The 15,421-nt window shown below is 44.1% G+C and overlaps 1 protein-coding gene across 1 annotated transcript in view; it reads right to left on the minus strand.

Moving 5' to 3' along the window:
* The window catches only part of LOC147663684 (mitochondrial 10-formyltetrahydrofolate dehydrogenase-like), a gene marked incomplete at its 3' end in the record, with an annotated part of 293,187 nt that overhangs the window by 236,321 nt on the left and 41,445 nt on the right, over positions 1-15,421 (minus strand). Inside the window, exon 2 of the mRNA XM_086950265.1 lies at positions 6,257-6,401. Coding sequence (XP_086806391.1) covers positions 6,257-6,401 — 145 coding nt within the window. The remainder of the gene's footprint in view (positions 1-6,256; positions 6,402-15,421) is intronic.

The following is a 15,421-nucleotide window of genomic DNA, read 5'->3' on the forward strand; positions in this document are numbered from 1 at the left end:
AAACCAAACTTTTTGACGAGTTGGTCTTATACTTTCTGCCCTTTAAAGTATGCCACACCTACATTTACTAGAAAGGAGTATCCATTGTTTCTCTGATTTCAGAGTGTTTCTATTTTGTTATAAGATGTATTTATTGATTTGTCATAAACATTCCATATACCAAACCATTCATCAGAACATGGAAGAAAAATCCCTTTCAGGGCAGTTGCAACCCAAAACTAAATCCCCCAAATTTGTTAGTGGTAAATAAGTATCACACAGAGGATAATACTTCAGTGTGGTTCCTGTAGGAAAATCCTTAGGCTTCACAAACATACTGTTAGAAATGGGGGTCTCTAGTTGGCAATGGTTTGCAGCTTTGTCCAAATAAGGACCCTTGCTTCTAGTTAGGGAAAGGTAGATACACTCCTAAAATAATCCCTGCTCACCCCCTTGGTAGCTTGGCACAAGCAAACAGGCTCAGAGGCAGGGTGTAAAGCATTTGTGAACACATACAGCAATACAGTGAAAACACTACAAATGGACAACACACCAATTTAGAAAAATAAGTAATCTTTACTAGACTTAACACAAGACCGAATGACAAAAAAATCCACAATACACTATCAAAAATATGACTTTAAAATGGTAGAAAGCTTAGTTCAATGTAGATGGTAAATGCTACACTTTACACTTAAAGTACCTTGGATGCATCACGCAAAACATACAAAAGGGTCGCAGGGAAGGTGATTCGGCGGTTCCTTGCTTCGGGGGAGGTGATGCGTTGGTTCCTTACTGCAGCACAGGGGAGGTGATGCGTTGGTTCCTTACTGCAGCACAGGGGAGGTGATGCGTCGGGTCCTTACCGGAGAGGAGGTGATGTGTCGGTTTCTTATTGCATTCCGGTTATGATGCGACAAGATGGCGCCTTGATGCAATGATCCGGTGTGATGCGACAAAATTGCGTCTCTGATGCAATACGACAACGTTGGATGTGATACGTACACGCCCGATGGCTGTGCGGCAAAATCAATGAACTTTGGAGCCGCAACAGGCCCTGTGACATGCTTCTCCCGTGATGCGGCAGCAGCACGCTTCTCCGGGGATGTGTCACACTTCATCTGCGATGCAACGGCAGCACGCTTCTTCGGCGATGCGACGGCAACTGCTGCGGCGGCGGCAACACGCTTCTCGTGGCATCGTGCTTCCAGCTCCCAGTGACATGCAGTCTCTCAGAAGGCCCAAACAGCAGGCACCTCACTGCAGGTAGAATTCCCAGCAAGGAAATTGAGGGGGAGCTGGTGGTGAAGTCTTTGTGCCCCTGAGACTTCAGAACAGGAGGCAAGCTCAGCTTCAAGCTACACACAAAGATACTTTTCTACTTTCCTTGACAATAAAGTAACCACTGCAGGCCAACGCCAAACAGTCACTATCGCAGGGGAAGTCTTCTCCTTCAGTTTCCTTGGATCTTCTACTTGGCAAAGGTTTGCCTGGATTCCTAGAAGTGATCTAAAGTTCTGGGATCTGGGCCCCAATATTTATTCTGCAAAATCCTGTGTTCTCTGACTGTAGATAGTGTATGTACCTAGTCAAAACCAGTTCTGTCCTCCTGGGTCCAGCTTCCTGGCAGGAGGTGGAGACAGCATTGTTTGAGAGCAGACCTGGCCCAGGTAGCTGAAGGGAAATCTCCTCCCCCTACTCTCTATTCTAGGAGTGCTCAGGTCAGTGAAAGGAAATATCTGCCCCCTACTCTCTATTCAATGTAGGTCTTATTCAGCCCAGCCCTGGCCCATCAGACTGCTGGAGCCAAGGCCCTACCGGCCCCAGCTAACTGTCACTCACAAACCAGACATGGAATACACAAACCTAGAAGACATACTGGATTGTTAGGCAAGAAAATACATACTTTCTAAAAGTGGTATTTTCAAACACAGAATGTAAAGATCACCCTCACTAAAAGATGTATTTTAACATTCTGAGTTCAGGCATACTAAACTCGAATTTCTACATTGTCCCCTGGGTCAGTTAGGATTATAAGATGTTATAATAAAACTGCCAATTCTGACCTATGGGAACAGGTAGCCTTGCAATAGTGAAAACCGAAATTGTCCGTAATTCACTATCAGGACATGCCACACACATCAGGGCATGTCATACCATTCACATACAATGCACCCTGCCCATGGGGGTAGCTTGGGCCTACATTAGGGGTGACTAACATGTAGAAAAGGGAAGGTTTAGGGACTGACAAGTGTGTGCACTTGCCAATTCGACATGGCAATCCCAGACCGCACACAGGCTCTGCAATGGCAGACCTGAGCCACATTTTACAAGCTGCTTCAGTGGGTGGCACAATCAGTGCTGCAAGCCCACCAGCAGCATTTGATTTACAGGACCTGGGCACACATGGTGCACTGTACTAGGGTCTGACAAGTAAATCAAAAAACCAATCATGGAGTCACTAATCTATTACAACAATTTACAATAGAGAGTATATGCACTTTAGCACTGATCAGCATTGAAAAAGTGCCCAGAGTCATAAAACCACCACCAACAGGTTAGAAAAAATACAGGAGGAAGGCAAAACGTTCAGGGATGACCCAGCAAAAAGGGCCAAGTCCAACACATACTATATTCTGTAATCCTAGGAAGTAAAATACAGCAGGTACTACTCATAGCAATCCTGTCTATAGCTTTGCACGTGCCTTCGTTCTTCATATCCTTAAACTGAAACAATTCTAAATCTGAGAATCAAAGAAATCTTAGAGGTGAAGGCTGCAGCCATTATGAATCCACACCATGTGAAGGTTACACCAAGTCGGTCCTAACCAACCAGAACTCTGGTCATCGAGTGTCAATCAACTCCCGCCTAGAGTACTGAAAAGCGCTGTTTGTTGATATTCCAGCTAAACCTCGACCATCTTCAGGTCACTCTTCTCCCCAGCACTGACTGCTAATCAACTTTAAGATCTGTCTCAACCCAACCTGCCTTACGTTCAATGGCTCACACTGCAGGGAAGAACCATACTTTTTGTCCAAGATTAGTCCTCACACCTACACGACTAATAATCTCCAATAATAAAATCTCTATTGTGATGCCCTAACTTTTTAATTCACATGTATTATTTTATTCAAATTATTGTTTTCACTCCTAACAATGAATCAGTGAGCACCTGTTGGGCTGGAAACTCGTAAATCGGTACCACATAAAAATACATTTAAACAATAAACAAATTACCAAATCCATTTGCATAAAGTTGCACAAACAATCATAAACCGATTGTGTTTAGTCTGGGCTGTAGCCCGTGAATAGTAATACGGCAAACTGTTGCGATGAACTCACTGCTGTTATTTCATATTTTGAAATAAACATGGAAATGGATTTCTGTCAGTATGTATTTGTAAAAATCACTAACAACGGAAAACTGTGAACTTTACTTACACAATGTTCCTTTCTTATACAGAACTTCAAGGCAGACCCACCTGAAACTCACAAGGACACTAAATGACACCAAAGCCATATATTTGTTTAGGCACTGCCAGTTTAACAGCCTTCCTCCACACCTCCCCCAATACACAGCTTAGTATATTTAGCATGAACATAACACACTTGCACAACATCACATCACATGATGGATAGCTCATTTCCTCGGAAGAGAGGCAGCCTAGAAAACATTCTGCATAGGCCAGGTAATGAAAAATGTCCTTCAGCCCATCCATTCATAAACATAGCACACTACTGTTAAAGTCCATAACAGGATCAAACTCATTTGGCTTCCACATTAACTAACAAGAATCATTAGTAAATAAAATACTTAAACCTCTACTATCAGTACACAACCAAACAATAATAAAAAACTGATGAAAAAATATCCCAGAGCTATAAGAGTGCACATTTTAATGGCAAACAAACGAATCAAATATTGGAAACATAGCATAAATTATTTTATTCCATGCTCTGAGAAAGTATCCTAATACTGAAAATGCCACTGAGGAGTATTGTGTACGTGTACGTGGAGAGCCCAGTGCCAATCATTAATACCTAGGCTAATGAACAGAGGTCCTATCCATGAATCTCATTACCCTATACAAAAGGTCTGCAGTAAGAAATGTGCCAACATTTCTTTCTCCACTAAAACATAAATGTACATACCATTATCCTGTTTTGTATTATAACCAAAAGGCCTAACACCCAACCTGGACTTTTTGCACTCAAAACTATATCTGATCATGGTGGTGTGCAGGCCCCCCAAACCATGTATATTTTTTTTTATATACTTTTTACGTATTCTTTTTTTCTGTTTAATATTACAATTGTCAAACAAAGCTTTATTTCGATATAAAAAATATCTTAAAAGCACATAACGATTAAAATACAATACATGTTTTTGATTAATAGAACACTTCATAAATAATTAAAAGACAAGAATAAAAAAACATTAAACCATTTACAGCTTTGAACATGATTTAAAAAAAAGAATCACCTAATAAAATGTATCATAAGACTTTAAGTCTAATCACCCATGCCCAGCTGAGAAATTTAGCTACCCCACAGGCCAATGTAGTGGTGGGATCTGTCTGTAAGAATCTTAAAGCAGAGACATGGCTCCTAGTCTCGAGCTCCCGACAAACAGGTTTTAGCCATTTCGATCGGGGTTTGTTATAGGCGCTGCAAACAAAAAAAAGGTGCGGAATAGTTTCTAGTGCAACATTACAGAACGGACAAGTGGCAAGTGTTTGGTGAGGGGGTTTCCACTTAGAAGTGCGTTCACGAACCAGTAGGGTTCCCACTCTAAACTGGATGTATAAGGGCCTATCTTTGGGTTTTCTGATGAAGTCCACATAAGGTTCGAGAGAGTGTACTGTCTTGTGCAGACGAAACTCGTCTGAGTCTACCCAGATTTTCAGCTCTAGAATCTTGGGCATCGACCCACAACCAATATGCTCGCTTGACCTCCAGTTTAGAAACCGGTGCACCGGTCTCCCATGCAACACTAAAACCAATAGCCGTTAACAGCTCCTTAACCTTTGATAGCCAAACAATTTTATGAGATCCCTGCATATTCATAACTTCTCTAAGGCCGTCTGCGTAGCTAGCTAGCTCAGGTGTACGCCACAGATGAGCCCAATAGAGAAGCGGACGCAGGATTATAAGGTCTTTAATAGATCTGCGGCCAAGGTCGTATTGGAGAGGTTTGTTAGGGGTGCCCCTGGGTAGGGATAAAAGCTCCCTAAAGAAATTATTTTCAGCCATGACAAGGGAATCGACATTATTGAAACCCCAGAGTACCGCTCCATACAGTGCGCTGCCTATAGCTTTTGCGGAATAGATCTCCAATGCAGGGGCTATGGGTCTGGATAATGAGGATCTGTGCTCCCTACGGATGACGCCCACGACACGTTTATGGTTTAGGGCCATTTTTTCAATATGTGGGTTCCATGTGAGTTGATCGGATATCCTAATCCCTAAGTAGTCAAACATTTTGACAAGCTCTAGTGGCTTCTCATTAAGTGTGAGCGTGCAATTGGCTTTCCTACTGGGGTTAAAGTAAAGGAGCTTTGTTTTGGAGGTGTTAATAACCAAGCCCCTTAAGTTACAAAAAACACAAAACCGATCCAAAAGCTTTTGGAGCCCCATGGGCGTTTTAGAAACCAATAACGTATCGTCAGCAAAAAGCATAGCGGGGACTTTAACACCGGCCAAGCTAGGGGCATCAGCATCGATGTCAGATAGAAAGGAGACAACCCCATTTACAAACAAAGAAAAGCGGGTCGGCGCCAGGACGCATCCTTGACGAACACCTCTGTTTACCGGGATTTTAGCCGTTTTCTGCTCCTGCGTGCCCCACCGGATGCATGCATACGTTCCGTCGTGCATGCGGGCCAACAGGTTCAGAATGGGCAAAGGGAACCCCATCTCCTGCAAAACCACCCAAAGGGGCTCTCGAGGGACCAGATCGAACGCGGTCTTCAGGTCAATAAAGGCCAAGTACAGACCGCCTTTACCAATGGATACTGTCTTCCAGTGGAGTAGTACCAGCCTATTACAATTGTGCTTTTTAGGAAATATATTTTTCTTATTGGTGACTTTCCAAAATTTCACATTGTGGCAAAATAAGTAAGCTTATTTGGTCTTTCTGTGTCCTTGGTGGTATGTCTGCCCAATGTTTCATGAGGTATTTTGCAATTCACATGAAAGGGTACCATTTTCTTCTAATAACAACATGCACACAAGTAAGAAAATATGCTTTGCTTGTACAGAATATTTGTAACTCACCCAATGGATCTGCTTTCCCATCCTTGTCCGGAACGGTGAACACTCCCACCACTTTGTGCCCTGCTTTTCGGAGATTACTGTACACTTCTTGTCCAAAAAGGCTCTGTCCGATGAGAGCTAGTCTTAGCTTGTTCTGATAGTAAATCTGTAAACAAGAATAAAACGATTACTCCAACTAGAAAAAAAATAGACTCCATTCTTGAAGGTGTACATATTTTAGTTGCAAAAATAGTACTTGTTTTATAATTCTCTCTTTCACAAAACAGGTGGGTTTTACCTGAACAGTTACATCAACACTTTTCTGTCCAACATTGTAGACAAGACTAAGAGAAAATGCCATTCACTTTTACCCTTCTTTTTTCAACAGCAGACATTGGGCCAGATCTACTAAGCAATTTTACAGTTGTAAAAGGTGCGATTTGGCATCTGAAAGGGGAATGCTGTAGGCGTCCCTTTCAAGTATCGAATCAGTATGCTGTGAGTCAGTGTTTTGAGAGAGAAATCCAGTTGCAAACAAGCATTGGAAATGCAATAGGTCTCGCACCATTAGAGTTAGTGCTTTTAGAATTGTTTATGGGTTTTTTTTGTAAATGTTTAGCATTTTTGTTTCCTGTAGCCAATGCTAAAGTATTACAAATAAAAAAAGCCATAAACATTTCTAAAAGCTCTAACTGAAATGGTCTGAGAACTATTGCACTGTGTGAGGGTGAGGGTGAGTGTGAGTGAGGGTGAGTGAGGGTGAGGGTGAGTGAGGGTGAGGGTGAGTGAGGGTGAGTGAGGGTGAGGGTGAGTGAGGGTGAGTGAGGGTGAGTGAGGGTGAGTGAGGGTGAGTGAGGGTGAGTGAGGGTGAGTGAGGGTGAGTGAGGGTGAGTGAGTGAGGGTGAGTGGTTGAGGGTGAGGTGTTGAGGGTGAGTGAGGGTGAGTGAGGGTGAGTGAGGGTGAGGGTGAGTGAGGTGTTGAGGGTGAGTGAGGGTGAGGGTGAGTGAGGGGTTTTGGGTGAGTGAGGGTGAGGGGGAGTAGTTGAGGCTGAGTGAGGGTGAGTGAGAGTGAGGGTGAGTGAGGGGTTGAAGGTGAGGGGTTGAGGGTGAGTGAGGGTGAGGGTGAGTGAGGGTGAGGGGTTGAGGGTGAGTGAGGATGAGTGAGAGTGAGGGTGAGTGAGGGGTTGAGGGTGAGGGGTTGAGGGTGAGTGAGGGGTTGAGGGTGAGTGAGGGGTTGAGGGTGAGTGAGGGGTTGAGGGTGAGTGAGGGGTTGAGGGGGAGGGGTCGAGGGGGAGGGGTTGAGGGGGAGTGAGTGAGGGTGAGGGTTTGAGGGTGAGGGGTTGAGGGTGAGTGAGGGTGAGGGGTTGAGGGTGAGGGGTTGAGGGTGAGTGAGGTTGAGGGTGAGTGAGGTTGAGGGTGGTTGAGTGAGGATGAGTGAGGGTGAGTGAGGGGTTGAGGGTGAGGGGTTGAGGGTGAGGGAGTGAGGGTGAGGGGTTGAGGGTGAGTGAGGGTGAGTGAGGGTGAGTGAGGGTGAGGGGTTGAGGGTGAGTGAGGATGAGTGAGAGTGAGGGTGAGTGAGGGGTTGAGGGTGAGGGGTTGAGGGTGAGGGGTTGAGGGTGAGTGAGGGTGAGTGAGGGTGAGGGTGAGTGAGGGTGAGTGAGGGTGAATGAGGGTGAGGGGTTGAGGGTGAGTGAGGATGAGTGAGTGAGGGTGAGTGAGGGGTTGAGGGTGAGTGAGGGGTTGAGGGTGAGTGAGGGGTTGAGGGTGAGTGAGGGGTTGAGGGTGAGTGAGGGGTTGAGGGTGAGTGAGGGGTTGAGGGTGAGTGAGGGGTTGAGGGTGAGTGATGGTCAGGGTGAGTGAGGGTGCGGGTGGGTGAGGGGTTGAGGGTGAGGGGTTGAGGGTGAGTGAGGGGTTGAGGTTGAGTGAGGGTGAGTGAGGGTGAGGGTGAGGGGTTGAGGGGGAGGGGTCGAGGGGGAGGGGTTGAGGGTGAGTGAGGGTGAGTGAGTGAGGGTGAGGGGTTGAGGGTGAGTGAGTGAGGGTGAGGGGTTGAGGGTGGGTGAGTGAGGGTGAGGGTTTGAGGGTTAGGGGTTGAGGGTGAGTGAGTGAGGGTGAGGGGTTGAGGGTGAGTGAGGGTGAGTGAGGGTGAGTGAGGGTGAGTGAGGGTGAGGGGTTGAGGGTGAGTGAGGATGAGTGAGAGTGAGGGTGAGTGAGGGGTTGAGGGTGAGGGGTTGAGGGTGAGGGGTTGAGGGTGAGTGAGGGGTTGAGGGCGAGTGAGGGTGAGTGAGGGTGAGGGGTTGAGGGTGAGTGAGGATGAGTGAGAGTGAGGATGAGTGAGAGTGAGGATGAGTGAGAGTGAGGATGAGTGAGAGTGAGGGTGAGTGAGGGGTTGAGGGTGAGGGGTTGAGGGTGAGGGGTTGAGGGTGAGGGGTTGAGGGTGAGTGAGGGTGAGGGTGAGTGAGGGTGAGGGGTTGAGGGTGAGTGAGGGTGAGTGAGGGTGAGTGAGGGTGAGGGGTTGAGGGTGAGTGAGGATGAGTGAGAGTGAGGGTGAGTGAGAGGTTGAGGGTGAGTGAGGGGTTGAGGGTGAGTGATGGTCAGGGTGAGTGAGGGTGGGTGAGGGGTTGAGGGTGAGTGAGGGTGAGTTTGAGGGGTTGAGGGTGAGGGTGAGGGGTTGAGGGTGAGTGAGGGTGAGTGAGGGGTTGAGGGTGAGGGGTTGAGGGTGAGGGGTTGAGGGAGAGTGAGTGAGGGTGAGTTAGGGTGAGGGGTTGAGGGTGAGTGAGAGTGAGGGTGAGGGTGAGTGAGGGTGAGGGTGAGTGAGGGTGAGGGTGAGTGAGGGTGAGGGGTTGAGGGTGAGGGAGGTGTTGAGGGTGAGTGAGGGTGAGGGTGAGTTAATATACAGGAGCTCCTGAGCGGAGTTGACAAAAGCCATCTTCGTTCCTGTGAAATTGAATACTCAAGGCACAATTCACAAAGCTGTGTCTATGAGTAGTTATATTAGACGTGATTTACAACAGAATATCCAAGCCTGATTTATAAATTATTTTTTGAGAGTCCTTTTGAAGAGTAGGATGTGCTTTCTTCCGGAAACCATGAGGAAGCAAGTCTTACTCCTGGTAATTCCAAGTAAATCACATCTAAGATTGGAGAAAGATGCACCTACTTTTAAAAAAAGCATTACTAATCGTGCCCCTTCTGCTGAAATCTTTGTAATCTGTAAATTACAGCTTTGAATTCCAGAATGGCTGTGTTACGCTCTCTTTCATCCATCTGAGGTCTAGAAACGGACTTTCTTTCAATTGAGTAATAATAGCATATAGTATGTGCTACACTATGAAACTGCAAAATATGTCTTAGCAAGGTCCCTATAAACTCATCGTGGGCTATTCAGAAAGATATTTGTAGGTGACTTACTCCCATAGTTCTCTGTCTTACTCCTGGAATCCAGGACCAACACAAGAGTGAGTACTGCAAGACTAAGTCGCTGCAACCCCTTTATGAATTGAAGTCATTCTATTTATTGTAGTAATAATAATCTTCCATCGTACTTCCCGAGGTTGCCAGCTTGCTGTTTGCATGTTCTACAGCAGACGTTTAAGCCGTATTCATCCGTGGGGTAGCTATCGCGTCCCGTTCGTTTTACTCGGGGTGACCTTTTCATGAATAAAGTGAAATAGGATTAAGGCATGAATTTTCAACAATAGGGAAAGCAACAGATGCAGCCGACTTTGGACGTGGGAGGACTGTTGATGCGGTCTTGCCAAAAGGGTGTGTCTGTGTTGACAAAATGAAAAACAACTCTAGAATTCTAGGTACTTTAATGAGGGGAGTAAATGGCTAGTGGGACTATATGCAGCATGCTACCACAGTGGATGCTTAAGAGAGAGAATATTCTGGAATGTCAGAGGGAATTGCGGGAAAGGAAAGGCTGTCTGTTTTTATTTTCGTATTGCTGCCGATACGATATATGCAGCATGCTACCACAGTGGATGCTTAAGAGAGAGAATATTCTGGAATGTCAGAGGGAATTGCGGGAAAGGAAAGGCTGTCTGTTTTTATTTTCGTATTGCCGATACGATTTCCATCTGAGTTGCTCTGCTGCTAAGTGTGCTCGAAGTCCCTCCCTCCCCAACATCTTACAGATGTGTGTGCTGGCTGTAGGGGTGGCAAGTGAAAAAAAAGCGAAAGAGAAAGCAGGGTAACCTGACCCAGGAGGGGGGAGGAGGGAGGAGAAATGCGTCTCGGCCGGAGCAGGGGGCGGAGCAGGGAGAGCGGGCTTTGAAATGTAATTCACACGGCCGGCCGGTCGTGAAACTGAAAGCATGGCCGGCCGGCCGTGAAAGCCTTTGATGCGGCAGGGGAAATGCGAGACGGCGGGAAGGGGAGGGGGCGGAGCGGGTAAACCAAGACGGACGTGCACGCGCTTTTAAGCTCAATGCGCATGCGCATTGAGCTTAAAAGTCACGGGCACTGCAAGGAATCGCCACGATTCCTTGCAAGTTGGGGAAAGAGTGGATAAGTCCCAATACTCTCGCTTGCTCGATGCGCATGCGCATCGACAGGCGAGACCTAAATATTGAAACATTACCAAGAACGCAAACTGAGAGGTAACACATTAACGAAAGGGACCCCATTGGTGAGATAAAAAATTGTTTCTTGAAATATTGGCAGTTTTCCAGTGGACCACTGACAACTCAAACAAAATTTAAAGAAAAAAACACATTTTTAAATGCAGCCCGTTTCCTATAAGGAAAGCGGGCTGTGAAATATATATTTTTTTATGCAATAAAAAACTACAGAAATTAAAAAAGCAATTACAGACATGGTGGTCTGCTGCCCCAGCAAGCCTCCATCCCTGTGATGGCCTCCAATCGTAGTAAATTGTAATTTGTGACCTACCTCATTAATATTCATGAAGTCGGTCAAATTGCAACCCACTACGATTCAGATTATTAAAAACCAACCTATCAGTACAGTTTAAAAAAATCTTTACTGGTTGCCAAATTAATAGGATGCAATTTGGGACCAGTATTTTGCAAACAAATAGAAGTGCATTGTTCATTCTATCTGAAATTCCTAGCAAAATAAATAGACCGGTTAAAATGTTCCACAGGTAATTTTTAGCATTTTATTTTCACAATGAACAAGCAATATGGTAGGTATTCAGACTTTGTTATTGAGATTTATGGGATGATCACACTAGTCAGATTGTGGGTCCATACTTAAGGCATCTACAGTACCTTGAAAATGTATATCTTCAAGGTACATAGACGTGAAGTTAGGTATAGTTAAACTTTGATTACCCATAAAAACTTACCTTCAGAATATTTTGTCCTGCATGTTATTTACACGATAGTTTGTCCACACAATATTTTTGCTCCGATATTTTGTGCAAACACCTATAGCCTACTAGTTACTTTATGTGGAGTCAATATCCTATTATTTCACGAGTCCTAAGCAAGGTATTATGCATGTCAATGTCCACTGTGGAGGCTGACTACAGACACACAATGCTTCTATGGTCCAGTGAGATTCAAATTCAGATTTGCAGGTGCTTAGGCCGGGAAGTATCTAATGTTTTCCAATGGAGGTGCACGAAAGCTGCTCGTTGCCTTTTTCTTACCCACTAGAGATCTATTTGCCAAAACAGTGCACGTCACACCAAGTGGCACGCAAAAAGTAATTTATCCACAAGTGAACCAAATTAAAGCAGAATCTAAAGATGAATATTAATGTAATACTTAGAAATGTGCATAACAAGGAAGTTAGTACGTCGTCACTGTTTCGATTTGGCTAACAAAAAAAAGAAAATTGTTTCTTTGTGAAACTGTGTCGAGCTGTGTGCTGAGAAGAAGGGTTCATCTTTTGGCCCTGTCCTTCAGCCCAGGACCATAGAAGGGCTGCTCTCACATAAAGTACAGACAGAGCTTTGGAACACAGCATCAGAGCAATCTGGAAAGAACCATAAATCACGCCAAGACAGACAATACAGTGTTAACAACAAGGGCTCCTGAAGGTGCACGTTAATCACAGTGAAAAGAGCCCCAGGCAGCAGTGTTTTGCGGATGGGAGCAGCAGCTGTGGAGGAAAAGAGAAATCTGAAAGGAATAAAAATGCTTTTGATAGAGTACAGATTGGTTGTCAGAGATGCATGCGGTCATGCTCTAGGCTTTCAGATTATTGGGAAACTGTGATGTCAACATTGCATAAACGAATGGTGACCAGTAGGTCTACCGTGCGTCACCCAGCAATGTGCTTTTTAGAGAACGAGGCAAGAATCTGGAAAACTAGAGTGTTTGTTAATATTAGTTAAATGCCAGATATCTAGGTTTTATAAATCACAACTGCTGCCAAACACAGAATATTGGAAAACAGAAACGAGAAGGTGGAAGAAATCGGAAACTGTAGTGATAAGGAAATTGTACGCTCCACCTATATATATACATATATTTTTTTGTATGGTTTCTTTTGTATGCCAATAAAAGATTTTTTTAAATTAAAAAAAAAAAAAAAGATGGGTGTGACAGACATGGCACAAGCACAGGATGTCCTATTGATACATTATTCTAGAGGGGGCCGATCTGTGAATCCGTCCTGTGATGAGGTTGTAACAGACTCTAGGTTTCAGATTACTAAAAGAAAGATATCGAGGGTCTGTAGGCTTGATAGTTATGCCAGGAATGAAAATGAATCAATAACAACTAACATTATTTCGAACTGCTAAAAGAGGTATATCTGGAATTCGAGATAGGATAATTGACTATCATGTTACCAATCAATCAAGGACTGGGACCTTTTTTGTTTTCTGTTGCTATGAACTATATATTTAATCAAAATGTCTATATGTTGAACTGTATTCTTCCTTAATCTCACTGATGAACATTTGTATCTGTAATATGTATAAACCATTTATTGGAAATGCCAATAATGATATTCAAAAAAAGAAAGACTGATAAGGAGTTTCGGGGAAAATGAGTGAAACATTAGGGTGTGTCAGGTGGCCCCACTGCATAATTCTTCTACATACTGCCCATATAGGCATACTCCCTATGTGACTGGTTTCAACCCAATATATGGATAATGTTCTAGCCCTAGAGTAACAGCAAGAAAAAGATTTCTGGGAGAGTGTATTATGCTTCACAACTTCTACTTCTGCTAAAAACTGCATTAGGGCAGCCAAGAATATTGATATGTACATGGCACACTGACACTCTTATGCGTGCTGATGCGGCTCTCCAGTGGTTGGCTTAAATGAGAAAAGCCTTATAATCAAGGGAAGTGCCCCTTCTTCCTAGCAACTCACATCTCTTGACTCATTGACAGGCAGATAATGCTTGATGGAAAGGCTCCCTCCCACTCTCCACATTCGCACTTGCCAGGAGAAGGTTTCTACGGCATTGCATCTTCAGACATGTCTTGTTGACTCCCAAAGGGAGTACTAAGCAGGTTTTCGCTGAAGGGTTTCTTTTATCCTACTTCTGTGACAGCATCCATGGTAGGGAAATTCTCCCAACTGTAACTAAGACGCCAGGACGCAGGCACTTTATTGGAGTGAAAGTATCAGGAAGCACACACACGTGCATCACCGGGACAGATCTGGGGTCTAGTATTGTTATTTCACGTAATAGTTACAGTTGGGAGAATTTGCCTGTGTCTACCCGTACTGGCGTCAGGACCGACATTTAACTTTGATTAGCACGCACTTTTTAATCTTGAAAAGCATACATTTCGCCAAGAGTTATCATACCCTACCGGGTTGGAATTATCACCGGCTTTGGAATGTTACTGATTTTGGATTCAGCCACAGAGCCCTGAAGAGTCGAAGAACACTGTTTCTCTGATGAAACACGTGTCGGCTGGCTGTGTGTTTTTAGTTTGATGACCGATTAAAGAAATCAAAGACTTCAACGTTGGATTGGTTCCATTTGCTTTCGAATCACGTCTACATGATGTATTATGAGTGCGCGGGACCGTTGCTATACTATATACAAATCTATTTTGCGTGAGCTCTGTCTTCGTGTCAAGTTTGGCGGAAATATCAACTATGGTTTTGCTTATAGTGGGTGGCGGAAACAAATGTGACATGAAAAATCTGATTGATTAGAATCTTACTATTTGGTTCCCATTGATAAAATGTATCAGTGATTATTAGCAACCCAAAATTCTTTTCCTATGAAATAACCATAGCGTCTTTCTATAAGATGTCTTTACTTATTAAAGACTTGCAACTTTTTGGATTAATCTTTATGTGGCTGCCTCTTCTCTAGCTGCTTGCAGGAGTATCTTCATTTTGAGCTTCTTGATATGGTATATAAATTGGTAAAACAATATTAATCTCCTAGTTTTAGGTTTTTAGACAGAATGACTTAGAAAGTCCTGTCCACGTTTTTGGGAGTGACATGTAGATTTATGTGTTTTTACCATCAATTCATGCCCCATCGACCATCCCTAGATCCTCAGTGGGTTTTAATGCTTTTAACAGGATCTAGATAATTTGACCTCCTCAGCCCTCCTTCTCGCCCTAGTCAAGTTTATTGCTATGGGACAAGGAATATGGAGTAAATACCTGGAAGTAGTCAGTGATGTTTCTATCATAGTCAAGTCAATGAAAAGTGCATGCATAAAATGAAGAGACCTGCATGCTGTACTCCTCTAAGACATCATCAGTGGTTCACCCTGGGTCACAAAGCGAAGTCTTTCATGATGCAGAAGCAATGGCCATAGAACTCGACAATTGGCACTACTTTCATGAAGGGATTAAAACTTTACGGCTGCGAGAGCCGACTGTGCACAAACACTGCTTCGATTCCTCTTGCGAGTATATCATTGGGGCCTCTGCTACGTCCTTTTTTAGATACTTCATATAACATAGGGCTTGCAAACTGTTACTTTACATAGAGAGGTTACATTAAAAATGTCAACTTAATGAACTTTCAAATGCAGAAGATCACTGTGTTGTTCATTCAAAATGTATTCTCTGCAAACTGAAAGACCTTTGTACCAGTTTTGTCCAATGGAGTCCTTTAAAACAACCCCTTGAACTGCGTTTTGCTTAAGTATACCTCTGTTTTGGAATTTATTTCTGAAAAATTGTCGCACGCAGAAGAGTCGCACATGTGAATGCTTTTCTTAGTTCGGTCTTCTTGGAAGCGACGGACTCAGCATCGCTGAGCAGCTGTCAAGGCAGTCATTC

The sequence above is a fragment of the Lissotriton vulgaris genome, unplaced genomic scaffold (assembly GCF_964263255.1).
Source record: "Lissotriton vulgaris unplaced genomic scaffold, aLisVul1.2 SCAFFOLD_1986, whole genome shotgun sequence".
Classification (NCBI taxonomy): Eukaryota; Metazoa; Chordata; class Amphibia; order Caudata; family Salamandridae; genus Lissotriton; species Lissotriton vulgaris.